Source organism: Rhamphochromis longiceps, linkage group LG8 (genome assembly GCF_057381845.1).
Source record: "Rhamphochromis longiceps isolate RC_006_pf linkage group LG8, R_longiceps_female_GT1.1, whole genome shotgun sequence".
NCBI lineage: Eukaryota > Metazoa > Chordata > Actinopteri > Cichliformes > Cichlidae > Rhamphochromis > Rhamphochromis longiceps.
Window position 1 is genome coordinate 27,228,110 of NC_140564.1, and position 18,223 is coordinate 27,246,332.

The window sequence follows — 18,223 nt, forward strand, 5'->3', positions numbered from 1 at the left end:
GGTAAATAAATAAATAAAGAAGAAAAAAAGGGATGTGACAGACTTCATAGTAGCTTTGTGCTTGAAAATTGTATCTGTGACAGCTCATTTGTTGAAAATTTCTGGATGAATTTCAATTAATGATAAACCTTTTTAATTTGAATTCCATTTAAGAGAGTTTAAGTAATATTCAATTTCAATTAAAAACAAACTAAATATTGGGATTGAGTTTTGAAATTTACATTTATGCATGTGGAATTTCCCTAGTAAGATATTAAGATTGACAATGGCACATAATTTATTTTCTTTGGTTTCAAAGTAAGTGATAATGTCCTTCCGGGGAGTTTAAACTTCTAACACTAACCTGTGACTCATGGATGAACCAGTCATGTGCTTACACATAACAGACATTTTGGCAAAGAAACTATTTTAAATGATTTTAAATTGTATAAAATTTTGTAGTATTTTTGTATCAAGATATTAGCATAAAACCTCCATGATGTACAGTGTGCCCTTAAGTTTGAGGAAGCTGGACAGTGTGGACAACTAAAGAAGTGACAAGTCTAACCAACTATCAGCAGCTTCTGAAAGTCATATCCTTGAGAAATATCCCAAACAAATCAATGAAAGACCTGAAACAGGACCTGAGAGATGCATCAGGCCCTTCAGTTCATCTGTCTGTTCACCCTCAGTGGAAAGGTGGCTGTCAAGAGGCTAATCTCTAGCGAGGGGAGATGGGGAGAAAAGGCTGAGGTATCCAAAATTAGACAAGAACTGGACTGAAAATCAGTGGCAACAGGTTTGATGAAGTGATGAATCCAAATGTACATTTTTGTATATTAAATTATTATCAGAGGAGAGCGGTACGACAGTGAGTGTCTACAGCCATCTGTGGAACAAAGCTGAGGCTAAATCACGGTTTGGAGTTGCATGTCAAGCAGTGGCGTCGAGCATTTTAATTTGCCAACATGTAATACCATCTGGAAAGGACTGTGTCTTTATTTCTGAGCAATGACATTGATACCAAACATATTGCCAATGCAGTAAAAGCATAGCAGGGTGAAAAACACACCTGAACGCTACCAGTCATTGATTGGCCTCCTGCAACATTATTGAAGCAGTTTGTTATCATCTTGACATAGAACAGAACAAAAGGAAGCCAACATCCAAGTAAGAATCTCCTGAATCCTGAAGATCTATTTCTGAAGACTACTGAGATAAATTACAAGGAAGATACCTGAGAGATTTCAGGCTGTGTAGAAGAATAAAGGCAGTCATACCAAATTTTGACTTTAGTTAGAATTTTCAAATTACAGCATTTTCATCTATGTTTGCACATATTTTAATAACTTGCTGAACCTATTTCCCATTTTCTTTGTAAAACACAAAGAAAGGATGAGTGGCTCAAGACTTTTGCACAGTACCGTAAAGATTATAAAAGTTTTTTCTGTTTTTCTAAAGAAAAGAGAAAAAAAAGAAAAAGTGACTATCCCATCCACTTATTTGTAAGATTTTTTGTAATAAAAATAATAATTATAATAATTACAATTTGTAATAACTAGTCATTTTAAGATATAATATAGTATAATATAATGTAATTTTAAAAACACACAAAAGAAAATCACGGAACAACAAACTCAAGACCATTTATCCCAGCTTGATATGGCAAGCATGCCTCTTTCTAACGTTGCTACACACACGATGCACTCTGGAGTTCACTCGGAAAGATCTGAGGATAAATCATAGAGGTTGAAAGACTAATAATAAGCAGGAACATGAGAATGTTTATATCAAAGTCTATATTTTGTGTTTGGCTGCTCTTATGTTGGTGGTTTAGACTGAAAATATCTCTACATTTGAAATGCTTACAAGCCAAATAAGACTTTCCTACACTGGCTTTAAGATGATCTATATTAAAATCTGAGTCTTATTACAGCATTTTTATTAAACCCTATCATCTAATTGTTATGTTACATAGTTTCTCACATTAGAATTCATATTCCTTTGTTTTAAAGTAATACATGAATCTTCAGAGAATTGCACAAAAAATGTTACTGAAACTTGTAGGAGCCCAAATATTTATTTATGTATTTATTTATTTATTTTTCACCATTTGGGGGCAGCAAAAACTCAACTTCGTGCTGATCTGATGAATTTAAGTCCATTTTTTTTAGTTCTGATTTGTTCAATATCAGCTACAGAAGATGACACCTGAAAATACATTTGCTAAATGTTGCACAGCAGCAGCTGAAAACAACACTTTGAGAGCAGTGAACGAAGAGAGTAAAGCTACAGGTCAAAAAACTAAACAATGAGCTTTTCTCAGCTTTTTTCCTTTGATGTATTCCAGAGTTTCCTGTAGAAATTTTTCTTAACAAATGGTAGATGATTGATTCATACTTATTTTATTTCATTTTTGATATCTACTCATATGAGGATGCTTTTAGCGTTAGGTGGGTCTGCGCAGTCCGTGCCACAGTGTGACGGGCTCCTGTGCCGTGTTGACCATGTCTATCCAGTGCTGCAGCTGAGGACCCCTGGAGTACATGAAGGGACCCAACACCACCACTCCCAGAGGGGTCGGAGGTTCTGAGAGGAAAAGAAACAGAACCAGTGAGAAATGTTATCTTCTGAAGATGCTGTTTTTTACTTATTTTTTTAATAATAAATTCCTAAGAGGAAACATTTTTAAAAAGGGAAAAAATAAGTTTTTTTTCTGTTACACATAAACTTTGAATAAGAACCTTTATTTCCAATGGACAGTTTGTAAAAACCCGTAAAGCATTAAAGACAAATTAACAGTAATGCCTAACCTTGGACTCTCCAGACTGATAACATTTTATTAAATATGATTATACCTCTACTAATAAACAACTCAAAAAACTCAATAAATATAAATAATATAACTATAAACAAGAAACATGCTTTTCAGTATACTTGGAGCTTTTCTAACATTTTACTTCTTTAAAAGAAGCCCTAAAACACTCGACATTCTTTAAATGTCAGGTAGGTGAGGTCTTATTGTTATTGTCAGAAGTTATATGTCAGAAATTAAAATTTTAAAATGACAAAGATGAGTGTTTGATGAAAAGCTTTTAATGCCTATCTTATGAAACACTGACACATTGATCATTTCCATTAATCTCCAAACAAAGTTTAGATCTGAAGTTCAGCCCATCCAACAGTCACCTGAGCGGACGCTGCTCGGCTGCTGCAGCTCAAACCTCACGCAGGCCTCGTCCAGGTGCTGAGGTCGCAGTTTAAAGGTCGACCTGAAGTTGAAGTAGGGGTCATTTTCACCTTTCACCACACAGCTGCGCTTCATCTTCACCACCTGAGTGTGCTTTTGTAAGCTCACCTGGACACACACACCTTAGAAACACACACAGGTGCTGTATTACCGGACATTCCTTTGGTCATAACCAGATTTATCTCATCCTTTCTTTCTTTTGTAGATAAACAGTGGATTTGTGTACTCTACACAAGCTCCATCCACAACCATAAATCACCTCGTACCTGCGTCTGTGAGCAGCTGTATGCCTCGAGCCCTCAAAACCACCACTGAAAGGCGCTGCAGGGACCTACTGTAGCTGAGAGATATCTGCACATCCCCCAGCTCTGAACACTGACAAGCACAGCAATCATGAACTTTTAGCTTTGCACTCGTGTGTGTGTGTGTGTGTGTGTGTGTGTGTGTGTGGTTGTTTGGTGTGTACCTGTGGGTCTTCCTCAGTCTCAAGGTCTCTCCAGAGCACCCTGCCAGCCTGACCGAACTCCCCCTCCAGAGAAAACAGCACCCTACCCACCACATGGCGTTTACCATCCTGCTCCACACTCAGCACACACACACTCAGGGTGCTGTGAAGCACACGCAACGCTGACACCTGTGGAGCCATTGTACTCATTCCTCAACATCAAAAAGCAGATTTCATATATCCACAATATTTATCTGAGCTATGACCTCAGTCAGTCTTTCTCTGTGTACTGAATGAACTCTGATAAATTGTTGTTCTTAGTATTTAATCACTGCAGAATGGGAACAATACTGTTGCCAATACAGAAATTAGACCTTCACCCATGATTCTGAAGTCAAGTGTGAAATTGCACAGACTGCGTTCAGTTTTGTTGCTCCTAACTCCCAACGCTCCCTTTAAACTTTCAGAGAATGATATCCTTCAAGCATTTTATGATCATCCATCCATCCATCCATCCATTCGCTTCCGCTTATCCTTTTTCAGGGTCGCGGGGGGCGCTGGAGCCTATCCCAGCTGTCATAGGGCGAGAGGCGGGGTACACCCTGGACAGGTTGCCAGTCTGTCGCAGGGCCAACATACAGGGACAGACAACCATTCACATTCATTCGCACATTCACACCTAGTGACAATTTGGATTATCCAATTAACCTATCCCCACAAGCTGCATGTCTTTGGACGGTGGGAGGAAGCCGGAGTACCCGGAGGGAACCCACGCAAACACGGGGAGAACATGCAAACTCCACACAGAAAGACCCCGGCCTGATGTTGGAATTGAACTCAGGACCTTCTTGCTGTGCGGCAACAGTGCTAACCACCGTGCCACCGTGCTGCCATTTTATGATCATTATACTAAAAATTAGAAAAATCTCTGTGCCCATCTGACCCTCCATCTCTTCTTCCTCTCTCTCAGTGGGTGTATTACTCGGGACCTGGGTAGCAGTATTTGTCCCCTTTCACATCTCCAGTCAAAACATTATAAAAACATAAATGATATCAGCTTTAAATAAAAGTTAAGGAAATCATTTTTGTCTTCTCTTTTGTCTCTAACTTCTAGATGTGAACTTCTGGAAACTTTTCTGCCCTCACCTGGAAAATGAAGCAGTCGGTGAACTCGGGGTCTGGACCCGTGCCCCGGGCCTTGGCTTGACGGGGCCGCCTGTCATCAGGGAGAAGTCTGAGCTCCACCATCGTGACGTTGCCATGGAAACGTGGAGGGAGGTTGCTGAGGCGGAGCAAGAAGACCATGAGCTGTTCGCTGCTGTGTCGATACTCCACGGAGAAGCAGAGGCGGGAGACCATGCCGGGAGGGGGGGCCACCACCTCATTTAGAGGAGGTACAGAGTAGAGACCAGCCAAAACCGTCCCCACTGGGTACCAGCCTGAAGGAAACAGCAAAATATCACAGTTTTTCTTCAACTTAATGAAAGCTATGTGATACTTTGGTAATTGTCAGGCCCAGGACTGGCCCTGTTGGTTTGAAGGAGTGTAGGTGAGCTGGTCCCCCCCAAAGCGCCACATCTGTCCAGACTGAAACGTCTTAACAACAATAATATCTTCTTCAGGTGATCGTAGGTGAATGCTCTTATTATCCTCTTATGTTTCCACAAGCATAAAACCAGCACCAACAAAGTGGCTCTAACTGTCTTGATACGCTGTCATATAAAAAGAAGCAATGACCTACTCCTCACTGAGAGCGACCCACGATGAGCCAGTACGTCCCGCTGGGGATCCTCCTCCTCTTTCTTGTCCTGCTCGTTATTTTTCCGATCTCCATGGTTTTGTGTGATGAAGCGAGGAGGTAGAGTGAAAGCGATCTCACGGGGCCTTCCACACATAGAGACAAATAATATTAAATGAGTGTTGAGTGGTGCTGCAACTGCCTTTAGCAAATAGCTGTCAGTGGTCAGAGATGTCAGTAAAAGTCTGACTAAATTCCTCACAAACTGAAAATAATAGACGCTCTCGTTCTCACACGAAAAATCTTGGAAAAAAAGGGAAATATGGGCTATTAAACAACATCTGTTAAAAACTAGAAACAAGATCTAACAGATAAAGACTTAAACATATACTAGCCAATAGAAGATATGCTGGCTTTATGTCGTGAAATACATTTTTAATCTTTAGTCTATAAAGATTGATATTTTCTCAGTACTCATGGGCCCAATCACAACCCAAATTGTTATAGTTTTGTCACTGAGTTTTAGTGTTAGTGTGCTGGCAAACACCTGCTGAAGAACTCAAATCTGCCTTAGTGATTCCTGCTACAGGAGGTATCTCCAGGACCACACAGATTCACAAGGACAAACCAATATGAGCCATAGTGTAATACTGGGAGCCACCTGCAATCACTGATGAGGACCGTGTGATAAAGCGGAAAGCCTCTGAGTCTTATTAATATGTAATATTTTTTTAATTAATAAATTAATGCTTCAAGAGCCCGTATGTAGATATTTTATGTAAAATGCTCACTAACGTGGCCCAGGAGCCCTGAGACACCAGGATCACTGGAGCAGAGCATGCCGGGACTGAAGGCACTGCAGAGAGCAGCTCTTCATACTGCATCTGCTCTTTTTTCCTCCTCCTTAGGTAGCACACTATCAGAATCAGCAGCAGCAACAGCAACAGGACACCCACAGACAGACCAACAGCAAGCTGTAACATGTGATCTGAATAAAACACAAAGAGGAGGAACGATAGGGTGTAATACAGGTGTATCACAGGCAGTAGGTTTAATCTAGATTCCTGCTCACCAGCCATGAAGAGGTCAGCTCCAACACGTGAATAACTTTTCTTTCCTTGTCAGCTTTGACTCAGACAGACTCATCAGGAATGAAGCTACTGCTTAGCATTCATTGTTAATGTGAGAGGTTACCGTTTGTGACTCCGCAGAGCTGTGAGGGTGCGACACATCTGGCTGGTTCCCATGCTGTTATATGCATGGCCGGATTAATCTCCTGAGGACCCACCGGGCAAAAATTTGCCGTTGGGCTCCAGTGGAGCCTCAAATTAATTCTAAGTTAAATTAATTCACTAAACAACCAGAAACTAACTTGAGCTTTAGAGTGGAATTTATTTGTTAATTGTTTGCTTTGCATAAATTAAAAGATGAAACATTTAATAAATGGTTTTGTCTCATTTTTTCCTTGCAGAGAGACATTTTTTCGTTGGGTTTGATGGCGCTTTCTGGTTTTAAGGATTTATTTTTGTTCTTGTTCATTGTCAGAACTGACAGTCTTTTGTGATCCAGCTTAGAGACTGGCAACTACTGGCATTCATTAACTTCCTTAGTGAGCCATTGCTTCAGTTTTACACATGAAGGTCAGTTTCCCAACCATGACTAGCACCCAGTCATGCAAAATTGCAGATCTGGAAGAGTGTCCTTAAAAAACGTCACGAAAAAAAACCCTGTTAATGTCATCAAGCTGTTAGCTGTGTTGTGGTAAATTATTCTTAGAATAAGTCAGGATATTTTGGTCTCAGCTGCATTTCTCTTGTTTGTGTCTCTCTTACTTAAGTGCTGAAGTGACTCTGCTGCATCACATCTTAAAACAAGACTATGTCTTCTGTTCTTTTGATCCTTTATTAGACTTTGAATCTGAGGGAACTTGTTTTATTCAAAGAATTATCCAACCTAGTGTCACTGGGGGCTCTGTAGTACCTCATAGCTAATATAAGAGTAGCAACAGTAAGGTCCATGAGATTTTGGATAATGGCAGGATTTTTGTGATTTCTCCGTACACCTCTACAGTTGAGTTTAAATCAAACAATCAGTATGTGACTCCCAGGTGCCCTTAAGTATTCTCAAGGGGATAAAAAGATGGTCCAATGTTCCAGCACCAGGACAAAAACCACATTGTTCCTCCTGAATCTGAGGTTCAACTGGTGAACCAGGGATTCATTTCAGAGTGACTGTAGCTCAGGAGGTAGAGCAGACCATCTACTAATCAAAAGGCTGGTTGGTGAGTCTGCATGCCAAATACCCTTGGGCTAGATACTTACCGATTATCAAATTCAAATTTTATTTGTCACGTACACAGTCATACACAGTACGATATGTAGTGAAATGCTATCATTCAAAGTATGAATGTGTGTGAATGTCAGATAGAAAGCACTTGTGCATTTATGCAGAAAAAGCACTTCATACTCAAAGTATAAAGTGCTTTGAGTGCTCAAGTAAAGTAGAAAAGCACTATATAAGAACCAGTTCATTTACCAATAACTATTCAACTCTTCTCCAGCACCCTGCCTCAGACTTTGCCGGGGGGGCAGACATCTTAAAGATGGGAACCACCACGCCAGTCTTGGATAACCTTATCTACCTTATCTACCCCAGGGGCTCTGCCACTGAGCAGTTGTTTAACTGCATCAGTAACCTCACCCCAACAAGAAGCGGATGGTCACTCTCTTTCCCAGATTCTGGTTCCATTGCAGAAGGCAAGGCAGTGAGATTGAGGAGTTCCTTAGTGTTCCTTTAACTGCCTGATTACATTCTCAGTTGAAATCAGCAGCATCCCACCCCACTATATACAGTTTGATTAGAACATTGCTTTATCCTGAAATGAAGATCTTGTGGAAGGGGCCTCTGCACTGCCCTTAAAATGTGGTATCAACATTCATGGTATAAGAAAGGTGACTGATTTTAATGAAAACACCCGACTTTACCTTTGTAACCATTAGGAGCTCAAAGTTTCTACGCATTCTGTAAAATATATCTCTCGAATGGTTGACTTTCGAACATAATTAATTTAAACATCTATATGATTTCTTTTGCTAGTACAATAGTCTGCACACACATACAATGGTGGTCATGACAGCTGGCCTGACCTTAACTCAGAATCAAAATAAGCCACTTGCTTACCCACTGATCACTTACACACACGCATTCATCCACACGCTCAGACTGCTCAGAGATTGGACAGCAGCTAATAAGATGACCGTTAATCTTCTGGGCTAAAGGTAGAGTAATGGCCCCCTCTGTTTCCCCCACACGTCAACATACCAAAGAACTCAAATTCACAAAAGGAAATCATCACATTTACACTGATGCCAGCTTCAAATGAAGTCCAGCTAAGACAGAGAGGGAGATTAAGCTTGAGCAAATTGACAACAGACAGACACAGAGTGCGAAGCTGTGGGTTGTTTTAATGCTAGAGACAGCAAAGGTGATCTTATTAAGAAGTGAGGGAGGAAGAGAGGGGAAGGAATGAGGGGAGGAAGGAAAGACACCATTTAGGGCTACCCGCTCTGTGGCATGGCAGAGGCTAAAACAGGACATAACTTGTGAACTTAAAGGTAGGACTTTACTATTTGTTTTTTTCTGTCTTATGTAATACTGTTTTGTTTATGTGAATAACCATTATGGGTAACTAAGAGTTTATGTTGTGCAGATTAGGTAGTCTGGGTACCATCGGGTCAGTTGTGGTCTAAATACTACTAGGTCAGTTTGGGACAGAGCTGGACAGAGCCAGCTAGGTAATGAAATAAGAATGCAGGCTTTTTTTTAATCAGAAATAGTAGCATTATAGTTATGAATCATGAATGAATAGAAGAAAAAAAGAGGAAAAGCATGAACAAATCAAAGATTTAAAAAAGGTTGATTGTAATTTATTCTAAACTCCACCATCCACTGTAGTTATCATTCTTTGTCTCTTTCGGGTCTTTGTTAAATGAGTCCCAAACAGGCTTTGTAGTTCTGTCTCAAACAATTTACCCTTTGTCTCGTTGACCAAATAATCTGGATTGTGTAATCTTATTTGGCTAATCTGGAGTGCCTGCCGATGTGTGGGGGTGAGCATATACGTGCACTCAGTGCGAGCATCGGCCTTCTCATCCAAGTCTTGGCATGCATTTCCTAAACTGTTGAATTTAGTTTTAGTAAGGTGGTCAGATGTGATGTTTTCAATAATGAACTGTATCATGTGACATTATGACAATCTGCAGCTTCCCTTGACTCTATGGAGCTGTACAAGTATCAAACTTGGTACCTGTAAGGGGGCTAAACACATAAAACTAGAGTTACACCCACTACCTACTTTTTTGAGTGGTTAGTTGGGGAACAATTTTTCTACCTCTCTACTAGAATCAAAATAAGCTACTTATTTTAACCTACATAGCCATGAATTTAAACTGTAATTTGAGTATGACACCATAAATAATACACATTGTTCCAAACAACCTGCTATGCCTGCAAATAGCTTTTTGACTGATGACCAATGACTTTTACTAACTGAATGTTTAAATCATCATAAAAGTGTCCTGACATCACTGCACAGAGTTGTTAATTATTGTTGAAAATTCTGACATTTAACACTGAAATGTTTGATTAAGAAACACACACAAGACTAGTTCAATTCAATTCAACTTTATTTATACAGCACCAAATCACAACAACAGTTGCCTCAAGGTGCTTTATATTGTAAGGTAGACCCTACAATAATACATACAGAGAAAAAACCCAACAATCATATGACCCCTGTGAGCAAGCACTCTGGCGACAGTGGGAAGGAAAAACTCCCTTTTAACAGGAAGAAACCTCCGGCAGAACCAGGCTCAGGGAGGGGCGGGGCCATCTGCTGCGACCGGTTGGGGTGAGAGAAGGAAGACAGTAGTTTCAACTATTTATAAGAAAAATAATCAAAATATAGTAAAGTGACTTTGATTGAGTAATCAACAGGGTATTTAGTCATGTGTAAACTATTACGTTGCAAAAATAACCTTCCCAACAATGGTGATGATACTCTATGTCAGTATTGTGTCATAGAAGTGTTGCTGCTTCCCTCTTAGTGGCCAATACTTTTGCATCAGTGAAAAACAGTGAATTAATGTTAAAAGGTGTGTCTTCCCAAACAGGTTAGTGCCGTTACCATGGCGAGGGCTGGGCGCCCTGCATCTGAGAGCTACCAGCCAGCTTGCTTTTCTGTCAGTCAGTCGCTCTCTTACTCCAGTGGAGCTCCAAAGGTGGAGGATGAAGATGATCAGGCACCGATTTTCTCCCTCTCTAAGAGCTCCATGGATGTTTTAATGGCTGCAAGTCCGCCACACAAGCGTGATCCAGCGTGGACCAGACTGGACCTGAGGCGCAGCTCAAGCACAAACACCCACTATGAGCAGAACTCCGTGACACTGCAGCCGCTGCACGCTTACATGTGGCAACATGTCAACACCACCAACAGCCACCAGTTAGCATCCACAACCAATAATGTTAACATCAATAGCTCTCCTGCTCTCAGCGAGCATTGGGTTTCCAACATGCAGCGATGGAGTGGGTGTAGTGGTAGCACACATAGCCGCAGCAGCACTCCAGACACAGTCGTGTCACGCCCCTCCAGTCTCATCCATGAAGCCACTTGTTCTGCAGCACCAGATTCTCCGATGTCCAAACTGACCTCTCCAGAAACCACACCCTCACCGTTCATCTCCCCGCTCAACACGCCTACTTTACCACCTGTACAGACTTCTTCTTCACCACTTCCACTGAACTCACTGCAGCAGGAAGATTTACTAGAACTTTCACCTGCATTCTCATCCCCAAAGATTGACAACTCTTCAAGCTTTCAGTCCCACTCTCCTGAAACACTCCAGCTCACCAGCACAGAAGATGAAGGCTTCTTGGAGAATAATTCCCTTTCATTTCAGTTCCCTTCCCCAATCCTGTCCTCTGTTAGTTTAGATGAAGCAGGAGTGTCTTCAAATCCCGAATGCCTTGTTGATGACGTGATAGAACTGCTGTCCAGCCCTACAGGAATACTGGAGGGTGAAGAAGCAAGAAGCCCTGTGCAAATGCTTAGCTACCTGACACCTGATTCTCCAAAGCAGCAGTCAAAAACAGGACCATCTGTCTGCTATCTTGAGCTGCCGTGGCAGCCAGAGCAAATCTGTGCAACAGGTCGAGGTTGGGGGTCACCACTTCTCTCTTCCCTGAGTGACTCACGGTTGGGTGACACTTGCAGGTGCTGCTTAAATGCCAGAGAGGGCACTGAAAGGGCAATGAAGGTAGAGCTGTTCAGGCAAGAAGCTCCACCAGTGTCACGGCCAGAAATGGCAGATGCAGCTGTGCAGACGGTCTCTCCTGTTGGCTCATGGTGGGACCTCAAGAGGAACATTTCCACATCCAACATGGGGTCCCATTCTATCTTGGGCTCGCCACCTGGATCCAGACTGAACCTGAAGTCTTCAGCAGGGTCTAACTCCAATCTAGTATCAGCATCTTCCAGCATGTTCCCAGTTAGCAGTGCAGAGGAGGAGGAAAAACAAGTTGAAGACCCTGCATTGGAAGTTACCTCTGTTTCTTCACATGATCTGGAGAGCAGGAGGCCGTGTCTGAAGATTCAGGCAGAGGATAGGGATGAGCTAGGTGGAAGGAGGAGCAGTATGAAGCAGGTGCAATGGGATGAGGATGGTATGACATGGGATGTTCATGGGGCATCTGTGGACCCTGAAGAGTTGAACACAGCCATACTAAAACATCTGGAAAGCAAGAACAGCCCAGAACCGCCAAGACGTTCCTCAAAGAAGAAGAAAGCACCTAAACCTCCTCAAAACCTTGATATCACTGTGTCCCCTAAGAATGAAGGAACAGCAGAAGCAGAACAGGGTAGAGAAGAAGAGCAGGAAGGAGGGGGAAATAAGATAGAAATAGAAGAAGCTTCACAGAAAAAGAGTACAGCAGAAGATGACAAAGCAAAAGAAGATGAGCGAGAGATTTGTGGAGAGGAAGGCAGCCACCATTCTAAGTCCCCCTCATCTGGGAATGGACACAGCCGGAAGAAGAGTGTGTTAAGGTCACTGAGGAGGCCAAGATGGTGTGGAGCCTCCACAAAGGCAGATGACTAATATAGCTGGCTAAATTAAATCTATGATAACTAATTAAATCCTCAGGTTTCACAATATTCATAACCTTGGATTGAAGCTGAAAGAGTTTCAGAGTTCTGTTCAGCTCTATTCTAGACTTTCTGTCAGCATGTTTTCTGTTATTAGGTACATCTTTCAACAGGTGCAACATTAGTAATGTTTTCCTCTCTCACTGGTATTCACTGTTTAGTTGAAGATAGATGTAACTCTGCTAAACTTTTCATAAAAGTCAACAGTCATCACTAAAACTTGTTCCTGTAGATGTACAATAAAATATTGGTGTCCATTGCTGAAATTCTTTGGTTTGTGAGTGATTACTACAAATGAGCAACACAATGGACATAAGGATAAGAAGTGAAGGGTAAGAGTTTTCTATGTGCAAAGACATGCTTTTTGGGTTCATTCGTCATTCTAAATTGAATCTAAATATTTTTTATGTGTCTTATCGAATTCACAGCCTCAGACATCTGTGAGACCCAAGTCGAGATATTTTCCACACTCTCCTTCAGACATACTCGTACTACTGGAAAAACTCTGTTGTTTAGGTCAGGGAGTTTCCTTGATGTAGCCTTTAGCAAGGCAGTACACACGTTGTCCACTGGTTGGCAGTGAATGCATTATTATTCTCACACCGCTACAATCTGACATTACTTTGACTTTGTACAAGAGAATTGGCGTGCTACCATAAGACCAGTTAATGTCTGATCCACTTGGCCATTTGTATTTTCAAATGCACCACTGTGGGTAAAGTCAAAAGTACATGTGTAAAAACAGCCTGTTAGCCCTTTGAAGGTTTCGTAACTGTCCAGGGCTCTAGCCTCACTGAGCCCTAGTGTAATAACCAGATCAGAAAAGAGATTGATGGATGGATTGATGTTCCTACACACATTGGAGTTGGGGGCCAGTCGAACTATTGCCCAACTCTTTTTGCTTAGTTTGTTTAGTTCAAGCAAAATAAATACATACATTGACATTTCACTGCAAATAATTGTTATGTACTGGGCAGGTTGCTGGTTACCAACCACTCCGCACATTATGACTTTAATAAACACAACAAAGGAATATACACGGTAGCTAAGTTAGCTCTCTGCACAAATATGTGTTTTATGTTATTAAGCACGAATCCCTTAAAAATGTACTTTTGCGCGTTTGTGTTAAAACTATGAATGCACGAATGTGTTTGTAAATGGGTTTTTTATTTAAAAAGTGCTACCTGGAGTAAAGGTCTGAGTCCTTCAAAACCTATTACAAAAATCTTCAACAACAGCAACAACAACAAAATAATAAAATGAAAATGTTTCAGAAATACACATTTTATAATTTTGGTCTCTTTTCTAAAATGTGTAATTGTTTGGCTACTTTGTTGTTTGAACTTTTGAAGCAACACATCACCTCACTCAACTCGTTCACTGCGGGGGGAAAAACACACACACAACGTTCAACTGTATGTAAACTTGGTGAACCACAGTTGTGAGTTTTGGCCATTCAGGCATTGCCATTCAGATGAGCAGGCACATTCTCTCTCATTCACCAAGGGTAAAAAGGCTCAGCTCACTAGTGGCTTCTACTGCAGTTATTGTTGTCATATTTTCACAGATCTGGATTTGTGTGTAGAAGAAGCAGGAGGGTCACTTGTATTTTTATGAAAATTGATAAGCCAATAAGTTATAAATAATTTACAAAATAGTCTGTCAAAAGAATTTAATTTAGGTGACATAAACACATGAACACGTTGTTGTTAATATTTGGGTGAACGGACTGTAGTAGAATCAATAATGGTTCTTTAAAGCTGATATATTTTGTGCTATTTAAAAGTTCATAAAATTTAATAAAGATGTAAAGTATTCAAACACTTGTGGCTTTTAACGTCCTTCACCAAAATACCCACGAGGTGAGTGACAATTCAAAAATAAACCTAGCAGCTCTGTGAGGCTGGAAGTGTGATTTGGCACACAAGTGCAAATAACAGTCAAGGTCCATTCACAAATGAATAGGAAAGCAACCCTCTCAGCCACCAGAGAAGACCTCAATATAGGAGCTCAAACTGCTTTCCAACCAGATGGTGACGCCTCCAAACCATCATGGTAGATGGCTGCAACTCTCAGACCTGGTTCTGATGGAGGTTTCTTCCTGTAAAAAGAGAGGTTTGCAAAACTATTAAAATTATTGATAATGCTATCATTAGTTCAACAGATATTTAAATGTAAAGCAGTGGAATTTTGACCTGATTGTGGACATTATGATCGGGAAGTTGACGTAGGAATCATCCTCTGCGAAAAATTCATGTTCACACAAAATATTATGCCAGTCTAGCCAAAAGCTATGGGTTTATTTTTTATGTATTTCTGTAAATAGTGAGAAATGAATTTAATCTTATTGAAAATTTGTATGTGTAAGAAAACCTGAAAATCTAAAAACCTAAAAATGAGAACAACTGAAATATTTGACATCTCTTCACAATGATGTTGACAGCGTGAGATCTGTTACGTGTTCTAGCTGACCAGAGTAAAAGTTTGTTTGAGTTTATATGAGTCATTTATACACTGGGTGTTGTATTTTGTCCTCTAGAATCCACCCCAGTTTTTATTTCCCCACTGCCAGTTTCGAGGGACACTACTAATCATAGGAGCTCAAGGTAAAAACATGTTTTCTTCTGGGTCATCTTTACACAGTGAGAACTACACTGGTTATTTGGAATACCAGTTTATCTAAATAGTCCACATGCAGAGATAAAGGTCATTTTCAGGTCACTATGTCACTGCTTTAAGTCACGTGACATGATGTGATGTTTGTTTGCATACAGTACTATGTTGTCTTTGTCTTGCATGCAAATTAGTGTCATGTGAGCAAACTATATGTGTGTGAAAGTGCTGATGGGACTCCCCAAAATCCCCTGTTTTTCATTTACAGTGGAAACTCCAAAGCTAGAGGAGAACTATCCAGCGCTCAGCCTTTGTTGTGACACGGCTCATTGTCCCTGGAGGTGTGTTGTTTTTGCGTGTGTGTGTACCTGTTTATGTACATCTGCATGTGCTTGGTATAAAAAGCGTGGAACGCAGGCCGGCCGGTGATTCTCTGGAAGACGATGGCTGTACCAGGACCTCCTCTGCTTCTGCTGCTGTCTCTGTTGCTGCCGCTGCTGTTGAGCAAGGCGTCCCTGCCTGCAGCTGCATACACACTCACCTCTGAACAACAGCCACAGCATAAAATCCTTCACCTGGGTGAGGACTTGAAAACACTTCTAAATATATGAGGAAAACAAAATATTTGGTGCTCATATTTTCTGCCTTTCTCTTTTTAGACTGGCCTAAGGATTGTGGTATGGCCCACTTCAAGCCCAACATGGCTGAAAGGATTGTGTCTGGGAATGAGGCCAGGCCTCACTCTTGGCCCTGGCAGGTTTCTTTGCAGGTAAACCTCTTTGACGTGGCTCAGTATTCAAAGAATCTGGAGGTCTTACATTGACCTAAAAAGGTCATATCAGTTCTAGACTGTAACTAATCATTATTTTCATTATCATTTTAAGTGATATGTCTAACCTATCTGTATTCTTAAGGAGAATTCAATTGTGGTTTAGGGATGGGAATTTTAGGAGCTTCTGAGAATCACTGGTTTATTCAGAAGTGACCATGAAAAGCCTTTAAAGCACACAGTCTTCACTTTTATTGTCATCTCAAGTAATATTAATCTGCCAAATTGGCCGAAAACAGTCAAAAGTCATAGATGACCTGAACATTTAGCCAATTACCCAGCACATGCCTTCCACCCAGAACTACATAATTTTTGGACTCTAATTTCCACTCAGGTTTTGGACCACCACACAAGGAGGAAAAATCACAAACAAATTTACTTGATCAGCAGATGCAGTTTTGTTTCTGATTCACACCCCAACCAGGCGAGACAGATGGTCGCCCACTCGGAATTTGGAGACTCTCCTCTTTACTGTAGCCAATTGCTGCTCACAAGGGAAACTGATGAGTTCCTCTATGTGATATTCAGTTTATTTGCTCTGGAACTTCTTTGCAGAACGTAGTATTTAAAATTTACATTTATTAGTGATGAGAGAAATATGTATGACTAGGCTCATTTTTTTTTTTTTAAAATAAGGAAAGCCGGTTAATTTCAGTATCTGAGCAGTAAGAAGCCACGTTTTTTGAGCTGGTTGTTTCTCACAGGTTCGGCCTAGAGGAAGTAAACAGTACATTCATGTCTGTGGAGGCACTCTCATCCACAAGACCTGGGTCCTTACTGCTGCTCACTGCTTCCAAAAGTAAGAAAACATTTAGTACACTTATAATTTCATGCTTATACCAATTCAACAACTACACAAAAACTACACGTGTTTTTCGTCTATCAGGGGTAAAGCTGAGGATGCTGGGAGCTGGAGGATTGTCCTGGGGAAGCACCAGCTGAAGCGTTCAGAGACTGCAGAGAGGATTATCCCGGTGAAGAGGATCTACCGGCACGAGAACTTCCGCTATCCCACTCACAGCGAGCTGGACTACGACATTGCCCTGGTTAAGTCTGCCACAGATATCGTCCCCTCAAACTTCATCCGCTACGCCTGCCTGCCGCGCAAGCAGACCAGCCTCAAACCAGGACACTACTGCTGGGTGACCGGCTGGGGAGACACCCGGGGTGAGTAGTGCAGAAAGGTACTGAGATGCTGTGCAATGACAGAACTTTGAGCTTAAATCTTAAAAGCAACTTAATGCATTTTTTAGGAAAATTTCTAGGGTCTAGGGTTATTGGTAGAGGGTTAGTGGTAGAGGAACAGCAACACCTTTTTAAAGAACGATCATGTTTGGTATAATAAGCTAAATATTTTTAGCCTTCTATCTCAGATTCCAGCTGGTGCTTTAAGGGATGTCAGAAGTATTCATCCACCGAAGAAAATGTCCATTGATATAATGTAAACACAGTTAAAAAGTCAAGAAGAGCAGAAAGACGTTAAGAGATATAATTTCTTAAATCATGTCATTTTTCAGGTGGGAAGGAGAACGTGTCTCTGGCAGAAGCTCTGAATCAAGCCCGTCTACCAATCATTGATTTCAAAACCTGTCGGCAGAAGAAATTCTGGGGAGACCGCGTCCGAGACTCCATGATCTGCGCCGGGTTCAGAGACACCGAGGAACCACCAGCTGCATGCCAGGTAGGACTACACGTTTAACTATCCTGAAGTCAAATTTCATCCACCAGACTCAATTCTCATCTCATCTTCCAACACCTGTCTCCATCCTCCTTTCTCAGGGTGACTCTGGCGGTCCTCTGCTGTGCCAGCTGGACCGGGACCGCTGGGAGGTGCACGGCGTGGTGAGTTTCGGCCCCATCGGTTGCACTGTGGAGAACAAACCCAGCGTCTTCACCCGCACCGTCGCCTACATCCCCTGGATCGAGGCAACGCGCATCAGGGACTTCTTCCTGCACTGAGCGCTCGCAGCAAGCATAAGCTCTGCCGTTAAATGTCCGACGTCTACAGACAGTCTCACAGCCAGTTCTTTCCACTCCATGATGTTAATTCATGTTCTGAATGTGTTGTCATCTTCTTACAGTATATACTTATACTCTGGTGAAGCACTGCATAGTACACACTGCTCACCACCTTTTACATCCAATCTCATTTATGCAATAAAATTGGT

At 41.4% G+C, this 18,223-nt stretch overlaps 3 protein-coding genes across 3 annotated transcripts; 2 read left to right on the top strand and 1 right to left on the bottom strand.

Annotated features, from left to right (window-relative positions):
• Window positions 1–4: 4 nt before the first annotated feature.
• Window positions 5–6,588, bottom strand: syt15 (synaptotagmin XV). Its single transcript, XM_085415339.1, has 8 exons — window positions 6,485–6,588; window positions 6,208–6,400; window positions 5,416–5,558; window positions 4,821–5,113; window positions 3,696–3,863; window positions 3,496–3,604; window positions 3,169–3,351; window positions 5–2,568 (listed from the first exon to the last, which is right to left on the bottom strand). Exons 1-8 carry the CDS (start codon window positions 6,489–6,491, stop codon window positions 2,429–2,431), a joined length of 1,236 nt encoding a protein of 411 aa, XP_085271465.1. The 5' UTR covers window positions 6,492–6,588; the 3' UTR covers window positions 5–2,428.
• Window positions 6,589–8,945: 2,357 nt separating this feature from the next.
• LOC146663896 (uncharacterized) lies at window positions 8,946–12,812 on the top strand. The gene is made up of 2 exons (XM_085415340.1): window positions 8,946–9,026; window positions 10,584–12,812. The coding sequence occupies exon 2, from the start codon at window positions 10,599–10,601 to the stop codon at window positions 12,564–12,566; it is 1,968 nt and encodes a 655-aa protein (XP_085271466.1). The 5' UTR covers window positions 8,946–9,026; window positions 10,584–10,598; the 3' UTR covers window positions 12,567–12,812.
• Window positions 12,813–14,603: 1,791 nt separating this feature from the next.
• On the top strand, window positions 14,604–18,194 carry LOC146663897 (elastase-1). Its single transcript, XM_085415342.1, has 8 exons — window positions 14,604–14,728; window positions 15,153–15,219; window positions 15,495–15,805; window positions 15,886–15,995; window positions 16,760–16,854; window positions 16,942–17,222; window positions 17,573–17,736; window positions 17,835–18,194. The coding sequence occupies exons 3-8, from the start codon at window positions 15,670–15,672 to the stop codon at window positions 18,012–18,014; spliced, it is 966 nt and encodes a 321-aa protein (XP_085271468.1). The 5' UTR covers window positions 14,604–14,728; window positions 15,153–15,219; window positions 15,495–15,669; the 3' UTR covers window positions 18,015–18,194.
• The last annotated feature ends 29 nt before the right edge of the window (window positions 18,195–18,223 follow it).

Coding starts and splice junctions, on each gene's coding strand:
- LOC146663897 (XM_085415342.1), top strand. CDS start 15,670: ATGGCTGTACCAGGACCTCCTCTGCTTCTGCTGCTGTCTCTGTTGCTG. Junction 17,223..17,572: donor CGGCTGGGGAGACACCCGGG/GTGAGTAGTGCA, acceptor GTCATTTTTCAG/GTGGGAAGGAGAACGTGTCT. Junction 17,737..17,834: donor AACCACCAGCTGCATGCCAG/GTAGGACTACAC, acceptor CTCCTTTCTCAG/GGTGACTCTGGCGGTCCTCT.
- LOC146663896 (XM_085415340.1), top strand. CDS start 10,599: ATGGCGAGGGCTGGGCGCCCTGCATCTGAGAGCTACCAGCCAGCTTGC.
- syt15 (XM_085415339.1), bottom strand. Junction 5,559..6,207: donor TCTCAGGGCTCCTGGGCCAC/GTTAGTGAGCAT, acceptor TATGTGTGGAAG/GCCCCGTGAGATCGCTTTCA. Junction 3,352..3,495: donor ACAGCTGCTCACAGACGCAG/GTACGAGGTGAT, acceptor TGTGTTTCTAAG/GTGTGTGTGTCCAGGTGAGC.